The sequence below is a fragment of the Nerophis lumbriciformis genome, linkage group LG32 (assembly GCF_033978685.3).
Source record: "Nerophis lumbriciformis linkage group LG32, RoL_Nlum_v2.1, whole genome shotgun sequence".
Lineage (NCBI taxonomy): Eukaryota > Metazoa > Chordata > Actinopteri > Syngnathiformes > Syngnathidae > Nerophis > Nerophis lumbriciformis.
Window position 1 is genome coordinate 15,221,286 of NC_084579.2, and position 18,674 is coordinate 15,239,959.

Consider the following 18,674-nt stretch of genomic DNA (forward strand, 5'->3'; position numbering starts at 1 on the left):
CGCACGATCATGTGTGCTTACGGACTGTATCCCTTGCAGACTGTATTGATATATATTGATATATAATGTAGGAACCAGAATATTAATAACAGAAAGAAACAACCCTTTTGTGTGAATGAGTGTGAATGGGGGAGGGAGGTTTTTTGGGTTAGTGCACTAATTGTAAGTGGATCTTGTGTTTTTTATGTTGATTTAATAAAAAAAACAAAAAAACAAAAAACGATACCAATAATTTAAAAAACGATACCGATAATTTCCGATATTACATTTTAACGCATTTATCGGTCGATAATATCGGCAGGCCGATATTATCGGACATCCCTAATAAGGATCAAGTAATTCAGACTTTTTTTTACTATTGGGATATACTTTTCTAGTTGTTTTCTAGTTATTCCTTTAAATATTTGTTGATTGGCTGCAATACATATGCTTGATGTGTAATAATCTTACTTGGAGCCAATGGGAGCTCCACTATTCCGCTGATAAAAAAAACCAACCAAAAAACACAAAAAGTGTGTGAATGTGTCTATGTGTGTAGTAGGGTTGTCCCGATACCAATATTTTGGCACCGGTACCGCTACCAAAATGTATTTTGATACTTTTCGGTACTTTTCAATACTTTTCCAAATAAAGGGGACCACAAAAAATGGCATTATTGGCTTTATTTGAACAAAAAAATCTTACGGTTAATTAAACATATGTTTCTTATTGCAATACTCAATTGACATTTTGTGACTTGAATATTAACCAAGTATTAGTAATATTGTTATTATAACGCAGACAAACGATTAATAGAGGTGACGTGATCAACAAAAGCAAACGTGATATGTTTTTTCTGACATGTAGACTGTGAAGTGAAGTGAATTATATTTATATAGCACTTTTCTCTAGTGACTCAAAGCGCTTTACATAGTGAAACCCAATATCTAAGTTACATTTGAACCAGTGTGGGTGGCACTGGGAGCAGGTGGGTAAAGTGTCTTGCCCACGGACACAACGGCAGAGACTAGGATGGCGGAAGCGGGGATCGAACCTGGAACCCTCAAGTTGCTGGCACGGCCGCTCTCCCAACTGAGCTATACCGCCCAGCTATACTGTGTATATGTACTTCATTCATCAATTTTTTCACGTAATTTTTTTAGGTTATATATCTTTTATTATTGAATGTATCAAATGTGATGAATATGTAATGGACCACAATGGAAACAAGCCTTTTGGCTTTTTGTGCCATTCATGTGCCTTTTCAAAGCATTGCATGTATTAAATTCTTTAAGATGTCAATAAACTTCTCAATCAATCAATGAAATCCTTGAAATATTTGTTGATTGGCTACAATGCATCTGCTTGATGTGTAATAAAGCAGCCACGCTGATCATTTAATCAATAGTTGATTGGTATTTCCTTTATTAAAAAAAGCTGCTTTTTTTCTATTTTCTATTGTGTTTCGGCGTCTGCACTGCAAAAACTGAAATCTAAGTAAGATGAAATATCTCAAATAAGGGTGATATTTGCTTATTTTCTGTCTGATAAGATAATTCTTCTCACCAAGCAGATTTTATGTTAGAGTGTTTTACTTGTTTTAAGGGTTTTGGTCCTAAATGATCTCAGTAAGATATTACAGCTTGTTGCTGAGATTTGATGACCTATATTGAGTAAAACATGCTTGAAACTAGAATATAAACTGTTGCAAAGCTGTGTCATCAACACTCACAAGTATAAAACTACTTTTTTAAAGTAATAATTTCTTATTTCAAGCATTAAAAAAAAATCATGACTTTGACACAAATGTGTCTCATAATTAAAACAGATGACAGCCAAATAGACTTTGCTGTTTTATTTTCAATGAAACAATAGAAAATACGTACTCATATAGTAGTACAGTTGGCACAGTACAGTAAACGGACAGTTAATATTTAAACATTTAACATTTCTAACAATTTTGAACAGAAATAGTACATGCACATTCAGATGAATTCTTCAAAAATCCATATAAAAATTTTTTGGCCGGAGGCCGGGCTGTATATATGTTGCACTAATTGACTGAAAGACCACGCACTTGGCGCGATGATGTAATGTTATCGATGGAAAAATGCATTTTTAGAGAATATGATTTGCCTGAGCGGCTAGGAGACCCCGAGAGTAACAAGCGGTTGCCTTGTTGCCTTTCCATTAAGAACAATAAATTATTTTTTATTACAAAACCTCGTTTCCATATGAGTTGGGAAATTGTGTTAGATGTAAATATAAACGGAATACAATAATTTGCAAATCCTTTTCAACCCATATTCAGTTGAATGCACTACAAAGACAAGATATTTAAAGTTCAAACTCATAAACTTTTTTTTTTTTTTTGCAAATAATAATTAACTTAGAATTTCATGGCTGCAACATGTGCCAAAGTAGTTGGGAAAGGGCATGTTCACCACTGTGTTACATGGCCTTTCCTTTAAACAACACTCAGTAAACGTTTGGGAACTGAGGAGACACATTTTTTAAGCTTCTCAGGTGGAATTCTTTCCCATTCTTGCTTGATGTACAGCTTAAGTTGTTCAACAGTCCGGGGGTCTGCGTTGTGGTATTTTAAGCTTCATAATGCGCCACACATTTTTAATGGGCGACAGGTCTGGACTACAGGCAGACCAGTCTAGTACCCACACTCTTTTACTATGAAGCCACGTTGATGTAACACGTGGCTTGGCATTGTCTTGCTGAAATAAGCAGGGGCGTCCATGGTAACGTTGCTTGGATGGCAACATATGTTGCTCCAAAACCTGCATACACCTTTCAGCATTAATGGCACCTTCACAGATGTGTAAGTTACCCATGTCTTGGGCACTAATACACCCCCATACCATCACAGATGCTGGCTTTTCAACTTTGCGCCTATAACAATCCAGATGGTTCTTTTCCTCTTTGGTCCGGAGGACACGACGTCCACAGTTTCCAAAAACAATTTGAAATGTGGACTCGTCAGACCACAGAACACTTTTCCACTTTGTATCAGTCCATCTTAGATGAGCTCAGGCCCAGACGGGACGGGGGCGTGGTTGGGGGCGTGGCTAAAAGGGGAGGAGTATATTTACAGCTAGAATTCACCAAGTCAAGTATTTCATATATATATATATATATATATAAGAAATACTTGACGTTCAGTGAATTCTAGCTATATATATATATATATATATATATATATATATATATATTTATTTTGTTATATATATATTTTATTTTATTTTATATATATATATATATATATATATATATATATATATATATATATATATATATATATAAAATAAATACTTAAATTTCAGTGTTCATTTAGTTACACATATACACACATAAAACTCATCTACTCATTGTTGAGTTAAGGTTTGAATTGTCCATCCTTGTTCTGTCACTATTTTTCGAACCATGCTGAACACCCTCTCTGATGATGCATTGCTGTGTGGCACGCACAAAAGTGCACTAGATGGCAGTATTGTCCTGTTTAAGAGTATCACAACATTGCTGTTTACGGCAGACGAACTGCTTTACGGTATACAAAAAAGTGACTGCTGTTGTTGTGTGTTGTTGCCACGCTGGGAGGACGTTAATGAAACTGCCTAACAATAAACCCACATAAGAAACCAAGAACTCGCCCTCCATCATTCTATAGTTATAACGTGATTGGGCAGGTACGCTTTTTTATATTGTGGAGGACCTGAGTCCGCCTGAATTTCGGGAGATTTTCGGGAGAAAATTTGTCCCGGGAGGTTTTCGGGAGAGGCGCTGAATTTCGAGAGTCTCCCGGAAAATCCGGGAGGGTTGGCAAGTATGCATTATGTCAAGATAATGGCACTAGCATTGACATAATTTTTAAGAATATTTTTCAACATATTGAGCAAAAATGTCTCTTTTTTTTTCTATCAAGAAAAGTGCACTTGTTATTAGTGAGAATATACTTATTTTAAGGTATTTTTGGGTTCATTGAGGTTAGCTAATTTTACTTGTTTTGGAAAATCTTGACAAGCCAAATTTTCTTGTTCTATTGGCAGATAATTTTGCTTAGTTCAAATAAAATACCCCTCATTTTTTTTTATTTCTTGTTTTTGAACACTGACTTTTTGCAGTGGGTCATCAAGGTCAACGACGCCACAGAACGAACGCGCGCGCAAAAACGAAGACGTCGCCGCACAAAAACTGACTGACTCGGAGTCTGCACATAAACCGATCTCTCCCGAGTGCGGGAATTGGGTAGCGCCTGCCTGCCAGTCTGGGTGGAAAACGTCAGCCATGTTGTGAGAATGTGCCGCTGTTTACGGTGCAAAACCCAAAAAAGATGCTTGCAAAGCAGAAAAAAAAACAACAACAGCATACACCTACAGTAGAGTTTGCGTTCAAGGTTGTTAAGCTAGTGGGGGATTCGAAAATGAGGAAAACACACACAGAGAAGGGGGGGAAAAAATTCCATTTGTTTTGAAAAGCAGCGTCTGCAGAGCATCAACATCTGTCTTTAGTTAGGCAAAAAAAGGAGTACAGACATCCTTTTCACTTATTTGCTTAAAACGGGGGAAACATTTTCTCATTTCCCCCCGAATTCTCATGTCTGACACAACACAATAGCAAGCACATAATCAAGCATGTGAACTGGAGACAAATAAACATTTATGACGCCGAAACACGCCGTGGAAGCAACACAAACAAAACCTCAGACTTTCTTTTTGCTCTCAGTCCAATACATTGAGGCCTACAAATTTTTTTTTTTTTTTTTTTTTGCATTTGTGTATTGAAGAAAATGAGTAGCGAAGGCCCCCGAACTTCAAAAAAAAAAAAAAAAAAAAAAAATCCCCCAGCTATAAATAGAGTCGTAAAATTAAGAGATGTGGACATTCGGGAGCTTCTGGGATTGCCGGTGCCTGGAGGAGCGCTGATTGTGCTTACGCTCACACTTGGCCATTCTTTGCGCCTTTTAAAAAACGGCACCACCAATTAAGCACGCTTGTAAATTACTCCCAATGAGGCTCACGCCTGCCAACGCCGGGCAGTAAATAATCCACGCACGCTCATCCAAAAAAGGCAACCACCCACGACCCCTTTTTACCGCTGCCCACACGCAAACCCCTCGTACACAAAAACAACCCCCGTCCAGTTATTGGCCAATAGGTTTTTTTTGTGTGTTTCATCTTAAAATGAATGTGTTTTGGATATTATGAACATGTTGTTGAAGATGAATTTCCCAATATATTTATATATAATTTTGTTCTCTTTGGGGCCCTAATATGTTTTTTTCTTTATTTCTCTAATTTAGATTATATACAGTCACATCATTTTAAAGGGGAATTTTGCCTAGTGTTCATCATTCTTATGCATGCTTTTTCTGTTTTAATGCATTCTGACTAGAGATGTCCGATATCCGATATTGTCCAACTCTTAATTACCGATTCCGATATCAACCGATACAGTGGTGGAATTAACACATTATTATGCCTAATTTTGACGTGATGCCCCGCTGGATGCATGAAACAATGTAACAAGGTTTTCCAAAATAAATCAACTCAAGTCATGGAAAAAAATGCTAACATCACTGCAAAAAGTCAGTGTTCAAAAACATGAAAAAAAAAAAAAAGAAAAGAGGGGTATTTTACTTGAACTAAGCAAAATTATCTGCCAATAGAACAAGAAAATTTGGCTTGTCAAGACGTTCCAAAACAAGTAAAATTAGCTAACCTCAATGAACCCCAAAATACCTTAAATTAAGTATATTCGCACTAACAAGTGCACTTTTCTTGACAGAAAAAAAAAAGAGACCTTTTTTCTCTATATGTTGAAAAATATTCTTAAATTAAGTAAATGCTCGTGCCATTATCTTGACATAATGATATGCGCCCGGCATTACATTTCTTAAAACCAGCAAACTTACACTAAAAACTAGCTTATTTTTCTTAATGGAAAGGCAACAAGGCAACCGCTTGTTACTCTCGGGGTCTACTAGCCACTCAGGCAAATCATATTGACTAAAAATGCATTTTTCCATCGATAACATGACATCATCGCACCAAGTGCGGGCTCTTTCAGTCAATTGCAAGGAATATATATATATATATATATATATATATATATATATATATATATATATATATATATATATATATATATATATATATATATATATATATATATATATATATATATATTATATTTTTTATTGTAATTTTTAAGAATTTATCTGAATGTGTATGAACTATTTCTGTTCAAAATAGTTTGAAATGTCACATGTAAAATGTTTAAATATTAACTGTCCGTTTACTGTACTGTCTGTACTACTATATGAGTACGTATTTTCTATTGTTTCATTGAAAATAAAACAGCAAAGTCCATTTGGCTGTCATCTGTTTTAGTTATGAGACACAATTGTGTCAAAGTCATGATTTTTTTGTTCATGCTTGAAATAAGAAAGTATTACTTTAAAAAAGTAGTTTTATACTTGTGAGTGTTGATGACACAGCTTTGCAACACTTGATATTCTAGTTTCAAGCATGTTTTACTCAATATAGGTCATCAAATCTCGGCAACAAGCTGTAATATCTTACTGAGATCATTTAGGACCAAAACACTTAAAACAAGTAAAACACTCTAACATAAAATCTGCTTAGTGAGAAGAATTATCTTATCAGACAGAAAATAAGCAAATATCACCCTTATTTGAGATATTTAATCTTACTTAGATTTCAGTTTTTCCAGTGATGGCACTGCCATATTTATTATTGTAGTCACAAAGTGCATTATTTTTTTTGTTAACATGCCTCAAAACAGCAGCTTGGAATTTGGGACATGCTCTCCCTGAGTGAGCATGAGGAGGTTGAGATGGGCAGGGTTGGGGGGGGGGGGGGGGTAGCAGGGGGTGTATATAGTAGCGTCCCAGATGAGTTAGTGCTGCAAGGGGTTCTGGGTATTTGTTCTGTTGTGTTCATGTTGTGTTACGGTGGGAATGTTCTCCCGAAATGGTGGGTTCACAGTGTGGCGCATATTTGTAACAGTTTTAAAGTTGTTTATGCGGCCACCCTCAGTGTGACCTGTATGGCTGTAGTGTGTGAAAAGGTGTAGATATTATGTGATTGGGCCGGCACGCAAAGGCAGTGCCTTTAAGGTTTATTGGCACTCTGTACTTCTCCCGACGTCCGTGTACCACTCCGTACAGCGACGTTTTAAAAAGTCATACATTTTACTTTTTGAAACCGATACCGCTAATTTCCGATATTACATTTTAAAGCACTTATTGGCCGATAATATCGGCAGTCCAACAAAATTCACAACAAGATCTGCATACCATGAATATTTCATCAAGTACATTTCACTGTTATTACTTCACTGAAATTAAGCGATTTTTTTTCAAACGTTGAATAATATATGACTAAAATGGTCACAGGAAGAAACACTAGTTCTATTCTAGATTGGCAGGCAAGTACTACAAAAGTAGTGGTTGAATAAGCAGTCTTTCTCCTTCTCTACTGTCTATACCAGAGGTCGTTTTCACTGAGGGCCACATCGCAGTTATGTTTGGCCCCAGAGGGTTGATTTTAACAGTGACATTATTATTACTCAATTTTCTTATGCATTTTATTAGTAGATTTTTTTTTTTGTGGAAAATGTAAAAAAAATATATGATAAGTTGCAATAATTTCCCCTTAAAATGTACTGTAAATTACTGTAAATGGAAAAAACAGTATTGCTGTTTTTATGGTAAAAAAAAAAAAAAAGGGAGCTCAGTTGCCAGAATTTTACTGTAAATTTTACTTCTTTTTTTTTTACTGTAAATAAAAAAAAGCATTTTTACGGTAACATTTTGGCACCTCAGTTGCCAGTTTTTTTTGTTTTTGTTTTTGTTTTGTTTTTTACACCGCAAATCAACAACTGTAGATGTTTCTGTGTTTTACTGTAAATGCCAAAACAGCACCATAGTTTACTACAGTAAAAAAAAGGACTGTTTTTTTTTCATTTAGAGAAAAATGCTGTAAAAACCACAGTAAAATTCCACAATTTTACCATTGAATCTATTGCTACTTTTACATTGCACAATTTGATGGATAACTTGCTTTGAAATCATTATTATTAGTATTTATTTCTATTCAAAAAATGGTTTGAATGTTTCATAATACATTTTTGCATAATTAGACAATATTTAAGTTAACAAAATTTGCGAATGCATGGAGTACATGTATTTTTTTTTCTGCCAAAATAGAAAGAAATAATACATTTAGTAAGACGAGTTTTGCAGTATTGCTGTTTTTATGGTTAAAAAAAAAAAAAAAAAGGGAGCTCAGTTGCCAGAATTTTACTGTAAATTGTACTTCTTTTTTTTTTTACTGTAAATAAAAAAAAGCATTTTTACAGTAAAATTTTGGCACCTCACTTGTCAGTTGTTTTTATTTTTATTTTATTTTTTTTACACCGCAAATCAACAACTGTAGATGTTTCTGTGTTTTACTGTAAATGCCAAAACCGCACCATAGTTTATTACAGTAAAAAAAAAAAGTACAATTTTTTCTCATTTAGAGAAAAATGCTGTAAAAACCACAGTAAAATTCCACAATTTTACACTTGAATCTATTGCTACTTTTACATTGCACAATTTGATGGATAACTTGCTTTGAAATCATTATTATTAGTATTTATTTCTATTCAAAAAATGGTTTGAATGTTTCATAATACATTTTTGCATAATTAGACAATATTTAAGTTAACAAAATTTGCGAATGCATGGAGTACATGTATTTTTTTTTCTGCCAAAATAGAAAGAAATAATACATTTAGTAAGACAAGTTTTGCAGTATTGCTGTTTTTATGGTAAAAAAAAAAAAAAAAGGGAGCTCAGTTGCCAGAATTTTACTGTAAATTTTACTTCTTTTTTTTTTTTACTGTAAATAAAAAAAAACATTTTCACAGTAAAATTTTGGCACCTCAGTTGCCAGTTTTTGTTTTGTTTTTAGTTGTTTTTTTTTTTACCGCAAATCAACTGTAGATGTTTGTGTTTTACTGTAAATGCCAAAATGGCACCATAGTTTATTACAGTAAAAAAAAAAAGTAAAATTTTTTCTCATTTAGAGAAAAATGCTGTAAAAACCACAGTAAAATTCCACAATTTTACACTTGAATCTATTGCTACTTTTACATTGCACAATTTGATGGATAACTTGCTTTGAAATCATTATTATTAGTATTTATTTCTATTTAAAAAATGGTTCGAATGTTTCATAATACATTTTTACATAATTACACAATATTTAAGTTAACAAAATTTGCTAATGCATGGAGTACATGTATTTTTTTTTCTGCCAAAATAGAAAGAAATAATACATTTAGTAAGACAAGTTCCAGTATTTTATTGATACTTATTATTTCCAGGATTTCGAGGGCCACATAAAATGAAGTGGTGGGCCACATCTGACCCCCGGGCCTTGGATTTGACACTTTTGGTCTATACAGTATGAGTCATTTGGAAATATTAGTTTAGGCCTACTTACTGTTGCGTAGATCAATCAATCAATCAATCAAAGTTTATTTATATAGCCCTAAATCACGAGTGTCTCAAAGGGCTGCACAAGCCACAAGGATGTCCTGATTATTAGCCTGCAGAAGACGCTTCAAGTTTGTTGTATTATTATTATTACTGGAGAAAATCAATCCACAGGGTTTACAACGTATCTAAAATGTGTCCATATGTGTTCCCCTTCTTCCAGGTGTACAATACATATTGTAATGATGTGTGTAACAATACAGTCGGAATGTAACGATATGAGAATTTCATATCAGGGTTATTGTGACCAAAATGATCGTGGTTATCATTATTATCATTTTGAAACAACACTACGATAAATAGACACACAGTAAGAAAAGCCACTTTTGTGCATGTTTCTTATGCGTCACTGAAGTGTTTTAATCTTGTGTTGTATCTGTTTTAATAGCTAAAATGGAGTAAATATTAGTTTGTACTATAGCACTTTAAGATTTATTCAAATGAAAAAGGGCATGCTAAATAAAGTCTATTAAAATAATGAATTACTTCAGGCCTGGGTTGTCCTACTTTGTTCAGCGGTACTTGAACGCACCATAAAACACCTTTGAGTCTTTTTTAATCTAAGGAAAAGTCGATCATCATAATTCCGTGCTAAGAGAGCACAGCTTGTACGTTCCAGGGCATGACAACGTGTCGTCACGTCACGACATTGCTGGATTTGCGAGCAGGGGAGCATGTTCGGCAGCGCACAATCACAGAGTACATACAAGCAGACACAATGTGTAGACACAATAGGGAGAATGGATGCATTTTGGCCTAAAAACTCAAGATAAAGGTGAAGCTATACCACTGAAGCACCCTCAGGAAGAGATGTTTTGAGACATGTCTAGCTAGCTAGAGGCTAAAGTCCATCCGCAGTCAGCAGTGTTTTAGCTACTTCTAAATCACTAATCCTCAACAATGGCGACAAATAAAGTAAGTTTCTTACAAGTATCATCCCTGCAGGACGAGGAATAGCTAAACATGCTTCACTACACACCGTAGCTCACCGGCGTCACAATGTAAACAAACGCCATGGGTGGATCTACACCTGACATCCACTGTAATGATACCAAGTACAGGAGCGTATTTAGTTGATACTACGATACTTTTTTCCTTTAAAAAAAAATCATATTATGTTTATAAACTCAGGAAATATGTCCCTGGACACATGAGGACTTTGAATATGACCAATGTAAGATCCTGTAACTACTTGGTGTCGGATCAATACCTAAATGTGTGGTATCATCCAAAACTAATGTAAAGCATCCAAACCGAAGAATAAGTGATAATTATATTTTAACAGAAGTGTAGATAGAACATGTTATATTAACAGTAAATGAACAAGTGGAGTAATAATCAATTTTTACAGCTTGTCCCTCATAATTTCGACAAAATAATAGAAGGATAAATGACACAATATGTTACTATGTTATGTCAGCAAACAAATTAGGAGCATTTGTTTGCTTACTTACTACTAAAAGACAAGTTGTCTAGTATGTTCACTATTTTATTTAAGGACAAAATTGTTCTTCGATTGCAATAAGAAACACGTTTAATGTACCGTAAGATTTTTGTTCAAATAAAGCCAATATTGCCATTTTTTAGTGGTCCCCCTTATTTAGAAAAGTACCGAAAAGTATCGAAATACATTTTGGTACCGGTAATGGTACTAAAATATTGGTACCTGTAACTTGTAACGATTCCTAATGGATTAAAACAAATCCAAAATTACTGTTTTTTGGTTTTTTTTTTGTATCTGTCCTGTCGAAACACTTAGGCAAATCACATTGTTGATGTAGATAACCATATCTGCTCTACATATTAACTTTAGAAAAGAGAAGTGTAGCATATTTATCTTGTTTCCTTTATCTATATTTGACTTTCTTAAATGTTTGGGTAGACTTTCATTAAACAAAACCAGTTTTCTTTTAAGTACCGTATTTTTCGGACTATAAGTCGCAGTTTTTTTCATAGTTTGGCCGGGCTCCAGTGCAACATATATATGTTTTTTTCCTTCTTTATTATGCATTTTCGGCAGGTGCGACTTATACTCCGGTGCGACTTATACTCCGAAAAATACGGTAATATACACATCTATTAGCGCTTTTATTTGTTTTGTAGAGAAATGTAGTTAATCCTAGAACTGGCATCCAATGTTATTAAAAAAGTACGGCTTTTGAATCGAGAATCGTTTTGAATCGAATTGTTACGCCCAAGAATCGAATCGAATCGGTACATACATAACCCTAATAACCAATGATTAATCAAGAATAATCCAAATTCAAAAAAGTGAATACCGTATTTTTCGGAGTATAAGTCGCACCGGAGTATAAGTCGCACCTGCCGAAAATGCTCAATAAAGAAAGAAAAAAACATATATAAGTCGCACTGGAGTATAAGTCGCATTTTTTGGGGAAATTTATTTGATAAAACCCAACACCAAGAATAGACTTTTGAAAGGCAATTTAAAATAAATAAAGAATAGTGAACAACAGGCTGAATAAGTGTAAGTTATATGACGCATAAATAACCAACTGAGAACGTGATGGGATGTTAACGTAACATATTATGGTAAGAGCCATTCAAATAACTATAACATATAGAACATGCTATACGTTTACCAAACAATCTGTCACTCCTAATCGCTAAATCCCATGAAATCTTATACGTCTAGTCTCTTACGTGAATGAGCTAAATAATATTATTTGATATTTTACGGTAATATGTTAATAATTTCACACATAAGTCGCTCCTGAGTAAAAGATGCACCCCCGGCCAAACTACGAAAAAAACTGCGATTTATAGTCCGAAAAATACGGTAATCTAATGAAAAAAACAAAACAATTGACAGCACTAAATGGATTGGCCTAACCCAAGGGTCGGCAACCCGCGGCTCTAGAGCCGCATGCGGCTCTTTAGCGCCACCCTAGTGGCTCTCTGGAGCTTTTCAAAAATGTATGAAAAATGGAAAAAGATGAGGGGAAAAATTTTTTTTTTGTTTTAATATGGTTTTGTAGGAGTACAAACATGACACAAACCTCCCTAATTGTTATAAAGCACACTGTTTATATTAAACATGCTTCACTGATTCGAGTATTTGGCGAGCGCCGTTTTGTCCTACTAATTTTGGCGGTCCTTGAACTCACCGTAGTTTGTTTACATGTATAACTTTCTCCGACTTTCGAGGACGTGTTTTATGCCACTTCTTTTTCTGTCTCATTTTGTCCACCACACTTTTAACGTTGTGCATAAATGCACAAAGGTGAGTTTTGTTGATGTTATTAACTTGTGTGGAGTGCTAATCAGACATATTTGGTCACTTCATGACTGCAAGCTAATCGATGCTAACATGCTATTTAGGCTAGCTATATGTACATATTGCATCATTATGCCTCATCTGTAGGTATATTTGAGGTCATTTAGTTTCTTTTAAGTCATCTCAATTCAATGTATATCTCATGACACACTATCTGTATGTAATATGGCTTTTAATTTGTTGCGGCTCCAGACAGATTTGTTTTTGTATTTTTGGTCCAATATGGCTCTTTCAACATTTTGGGTTGCCGACCCCTGGGCTAACCTAAATCAAAGAGAAACTTGTTATGTGACATTTGGTCAAAGTGTTAGTGGAGATATGTGTAAATATTTGCACATATACATGTACAGGCCAAAAGTTTGGACACACCTTCTCATTTCAATGTGTTTTCTTTATTTTCATGACTATTTTACCTTGTAGATTGTCACTGAAGGCATCACAACTATGACACCTGTGAATTGAAAACCATTTCAGGTGACTACCTCTTGAAGCTCATCAGGAGAATGCCAAGAGTGTGCAAAGCAGTAATCCGAGCAAAGGGTGGCTATTTTGAAGAAACTAGAATATAAAACCCGTTTTCAGTTATTTCACCTTTTTTTGTTAAGTACATAACTCCACATGTGTTCATTCATCGTTTTGATGCCTTCAGTGACAATCCACAATGCAAATAGTCATGGAAATAAAGAAAACGCATTGAATGAGAAGGTGTGTCCAAAGTTTTGAAAATTGTGATGCTGTGTAAATAAGAGAAATTTAATAATGTTTTTTTTTTTTTTTTTCCTGCAAACTATGTGTTGTTTTTCAAATTGATTACAAATGCATGTTGCATGGTCACTGTGCACTGCAGCTAAATGGTCTGGCAGAACTTGGCCGAGTACAGTTTTGTTATGTAAAATCACCCAGGTTGACCGTAACGGATGCTGCACCGTACGTCACAAAAAAACGTCTAGACAAGAAAACTGTTGGATTACTCAGATGTCGAAGCGGGCCCTATTTTAAGCACCTTCCGAGCGTGCCAATCCGTGCAAAAGAAAAAAATCAATCCAGAAGAACTGGTTTCACCTGGGGCCCAGCTCGTCCTCGCTGCGCCAGACGAAGTCTCCGAACTTCTCATAGAGGGAATTGTAGTGGTGCTGGACTCGGTAGAGCAGAGGCGGAGGGATTTCCATCAAGGTGTTGTAGGCCATCTGCTGCTCTTTGCCACTCGTGTAGCCGTTGTACAAGCTGTACACTTTGTCCGCTATTTCTACAAAAGGGAAGAAAAGCAAGAGGGGATTTTACAGTACATGAAATGTGATGGAATCTCCACATTTCTGCAGAGCTTTTTATGGGCATTAGTATAAAAAAATGAAACTTGGATATGCTTTTTGAGTAGTCAATGTACAGCTTCTACAGCCATATAGATTCACTCTCCTATAAACATGACTTAACTTAGACTTAGACTAAGACTTCCTTTTATTGTCATTCAAATTTGAACTTTCCAGTACAAATAAGGACAACATTTTGTTGCATTAGCTCGTTGTAGTGCAGGATAAAAGAGCAATAAGGTGCAGCGATTTAGAGATGTCCGACAACATCGGCCTGCCGATATTATCGGCCGATAAATGCGTTAAAATGTAATATCGGAAATTATCGGTATCGTTTGGTTTTTTTTAATCGGTATCGGTATCGTTTTTTTAATTATTTTTTTTATTAAATCAACACAAAAAACCATACTTGCTAACCCTCCCGGATTTTCCGGGAGACTCACGAAATTCAGCGCCTCTCCCGAAAACCTCCCGGGACAAATTTTCTCCCGAAAATCTCCCGAAATTCAGGCCGAGCTGGAGGCCACGCCCCCTCCAGCTCCATGCGGACCTGACCTGTTTTCACGTCCGCTTTCCCACAATATAAACAGCGTGCCTGCCCAATCACATTATAATTGTAGAATGATCGAGGGCGAGTTCTTGGTTTCTTATGTGGGTTTATTGTGAGGCAGTTTCATTAATGTCCTCCCAGCGCGGTAACAACACACAACAAGAGCAGTCACGTTTTTGTCTAACGTAAAGCAGTCCGTCTGCTTAAACAGCAATGTTGTGACACTCTTAAACAGGACAATACTGCCATCTACTGTACATGCATATGTGACAATAACATCTAGGGCTTTTAGAGAGTGCAGTGCGCAACTGCGCACACAACAAAGAGACGAAGCAGAAGAACGAGGAAGATACAGCCATGGCGACGCCGACGACGAGTAAGATGAAGAAATACGCTTGTAAGTTCCAAGCCGCAGCTGCGATCGGACCTGGATAGCCTCCGAGAAGAAGTAGTGGAGTACCAAGTGCTTGGCAGTGAAGATCTTCCTCAGGAAGCAAAGATTGACCGGTTTTGGGCCATGCTAGGGAGAGATGGAAGATTCCAGACCCGAGTGCATTTGATGAAAGCACTTTTGTGCGTGCCACACATCAATGCATCATCAGAGAGGGTGTTCAGCATGGTTAGAAAAATAGTAACAGAGAATAGAACAAGGATGGACAATTCAACCCTTAACTCAACAATGAGTAGATGAGTGTTATGTGTGTGTATATGTGTAAATAAATGAACACTGAAATTCAAGTATTTATTTTATTTATATATATATATATATATATATATATATATATATATATATATATATATATATATATATATATATATATATATATATATACATATATATATGAAATACTTAACTTGGTGAATTCTAGCTGTAAATATACTCCTCCCCTCTTAACCACAACCCCGCCCCCAACCACGCCCTCCGCCCCACCCCCGACCACGCCCCCCACCCCCCACCTCCCGAAATCGGATGTCTCAAGGTTGGCAAGTATGTAAAAAACACAAGATACACTTACAATTAGTGTACCAACCCCAAAAAAACCTCCCTCCCCATTTACACTCATTCACACAAAAGGGTTGTTTCTTTCTGTTATTAATATTTTGGTTCCTACATTATATATCAATATATATCAATACAGGGATACAGTCTGTAAGCGCACATGATTGTGCGTGCTGCTGGTCCACTAATAGTACTAACCTTTAACAGTTAATTTTACTAATTTTCATTAATTACTATTTTATGTAACTGTTTTTATATTGTTTTACTTTCTATTTTATTCAAGAACATGTTTTTAATTTATTTATCTTATTTTATTAATTTTTTTAAAAAGAACCTTATCTTCACCATACCTGGTTGTCCAAATTAGGCATAATAATGTGTTAATTCCACGACTGCATATATCGGTTGATATCGGTATCGGTAATTAAAGAGTTGGACAATATCGGAATATCGGCAAAAAGCCATTATCAGACATCCCTAGTACAGATAAATATATTGCACTTTTGCCTATGCATCCACGTTTATGGATGTATGTTAAATTGTCTTTATATTCCAGCGAGTTAATCCGTTTTTTGGGGGGGAATTAAGGTGATTATTATGATGCGTTCAAGAGTCTTATGGCCTGAGGTTCATTGGGAGAAACATCAATTCCAACATGTGCTGTGGCATGGGCAGTTTTCCAACATACCAACAAACCCAAACACACCTCCACAATGAGGAATAGGGTCTTAGTTAGGGTTAGGGTTGGAGTTTGGATCTCGATTTTAGCGGGGGTTTAGGGTTTGGGTAGAGATGTCCGATAATGGCTTTTTTGCCGATATCCGATATTTCGATATTGTCCAACTCGTAATTACCGATTCCGATATCAACCAATACCCATATATACAGTCGTGGAATTAACACATTATTATGCCTAAATTTGTTGTGATGACCCGCTGGATGCATTAAACAATGTAACAAGGTTTTCCAAAATAAATCAACTCAAGTTATGGAAATAAATGCCAACATGGCACTGCCATATTTATTATTGAAGTCACAAAGTGCATTATTTTTTTTAACATGCCTCAAAACAGCAGCTTGGAATTTGGGACATGCTCTCCCTGAGCGAGCATGAGGAGGTTGAGGTGGGTGGGGTTGAGGTATAGGGGGGTAGCGGGGGTGTATATTCTAGCGTATCGGAAGAGTTAGTGCTGCAAGGGGTTCTTGGTATTTGTTCTGTTGTGTTTATGTTGTGTTACGGTGCGGATGTTCTCCCGAAATGTGTTTGTCATTCTTGTTTGGTGTGGGTTCACAGTGTGGCGCATATTTGTAACAGTGTTAAAGTTGTTTATACGGCCACCCTCAGTGTGACCTGTATGGCTGTTGACCAAGTATGCTTGGCATTCACTTGTGTGTGTGAGAAGCCGTAGATTTTGTGTGACTATGGGCGCTCTGTACAGCGGCGTTTTAAAAAGTCATACATTTTACTCTTTGAAACCGATACCGATAATTTTGAAACTGATACCGATAATTTCCGATTTTACATTTTAAAGCATTTATCAGCCGATAATATCAGCAGTCCGATGTTATCGGACATCTCTAGGTTTGGGTGATGGATTGGGTCAGGGTCTGAGGGTTTAGTACGGAGTTAGGGTTGTAATGTTAAACAATTAGGTGTGTGAGAAAAATGGCTGTGTTTTGATAGGAAATCAGTATTGCTATACAAGCTGGACAGTGACTACTTAAAAGTACAGCACAGTGTTACCTACGGTATAGGCCAAAAGTTTGGACACACCTTCTCCTTATTCAAGGCGTTTTCTTTATTTTCATGACTATTTACATTGTAGATTGTCACTGAAGGCATCAAAACTATGAATGAACACATGTGGAGTTATGTACTTAACAAAAAAAAAAGGTGAAATAACTGAAAACATGTTTTATATTCTAGTTTCTTCAAAATAGCCACCCTTTGCTCCGATTACTGCTTTGCACACTCTTGGCATTCTCTCGATGAGCTTCAAGCGCACCTGTGAAGTGAAAACCATTTCAGGTGAATACCTCTTGATGCTCATCGAGAGAATGCCAAGAGTGTGCAAAAAAGTGTGTTAAATGGCCATTCCTTTTAACAACACTCAGTAAACATTTGGGAACTGAGGAGACCAATTTTTGAAGCTTTTCAGGTGGAATTATTTCCCATTCTTGCTTTATGTACAGCTTAAGTTGTTCAATAGTCCGGGGGTCTCTGTTGTGGTATTTTACGCTTCATAATGCGCCACACATTTTCAATGGGAGACAGGTCTGGACTACAGCCAGGCCAGTCTAGAACCCGCACTCTTTTACTATAAATAAAGTTGATTTGATTTGATATGAAGCCACGCTGTTGTAACACGTAGCTTGGCATTGTCTTGCTGAAATAAGCAGGGGCGTCCATGATAACGTTGCTTGGAAAACCTCTATGTACCTTTCAGCATTAACGGTGCCTTCACAGATGTGTAAGTTACCCATGCCTTGGGCACTAATACACCCCCATACCATCACAGATGCTGGGTTTTCAACTTTGCGCTTATAACAATCCAGATGGTTCTTTTCCTCTTTGTTCCGGAGAACACGACGTCCACAGTTACCAAAAACAATTTGAAATGTGAACAGAACACTTTTCCACTTTGCATCAGTCCATCTTAAGATGAGCTTGGGCCCAGCGAAGCCGGCGGCGTTTCTGGGTGTTGTTGATAAATGGCTTTTGCACTTACAGATGTAGCAATAAACTGTAGTTACTGACAGTGGTTTTCTGAAGTGTTCCTGAGCCCATGTGGTGATATCCTTTACACACTGATGTCGCTTTTTGATGTAGTACCCGCCTGAGAGATCCAAAGTCACGGGCATTCAATGTTACGTGCAGTGATTTCTCCAGATTCTCGGAACCTTTTGATGATATTACGGACCGTAGATGGTGAAATCCCTAAATTCCTCGCAATAGCTCGTTG

General features: G+C 36.2%; 1 protein-coding gene across 4 annotated transcripts in view; it reads right to left on the reverse strand.

The window, feature by feature from the left end:
- The window catches only part of LOC133574886 (astrotactin-2), a 752,799-nt gene that overhangs the window by 15,506 nt on the left and 718,619 nt on the right, over positions 1 to 18,674 (reverse strand). For all 4 annotated transcript variants that reach the window (XM_061927222.1, XM_061927221.1, XM_061927224.1 and 1 more), the window contains one exon: positions 13,917 to 14,100. In XM_061927222.1, the coding sequence (XP_061783206.1) occupies positions 13,917 to 14,100 (184 nt within the window). The remainder of the gene's footprint in view (positions 1 to 13,916; positions 14,101 to 18,674) is intronic.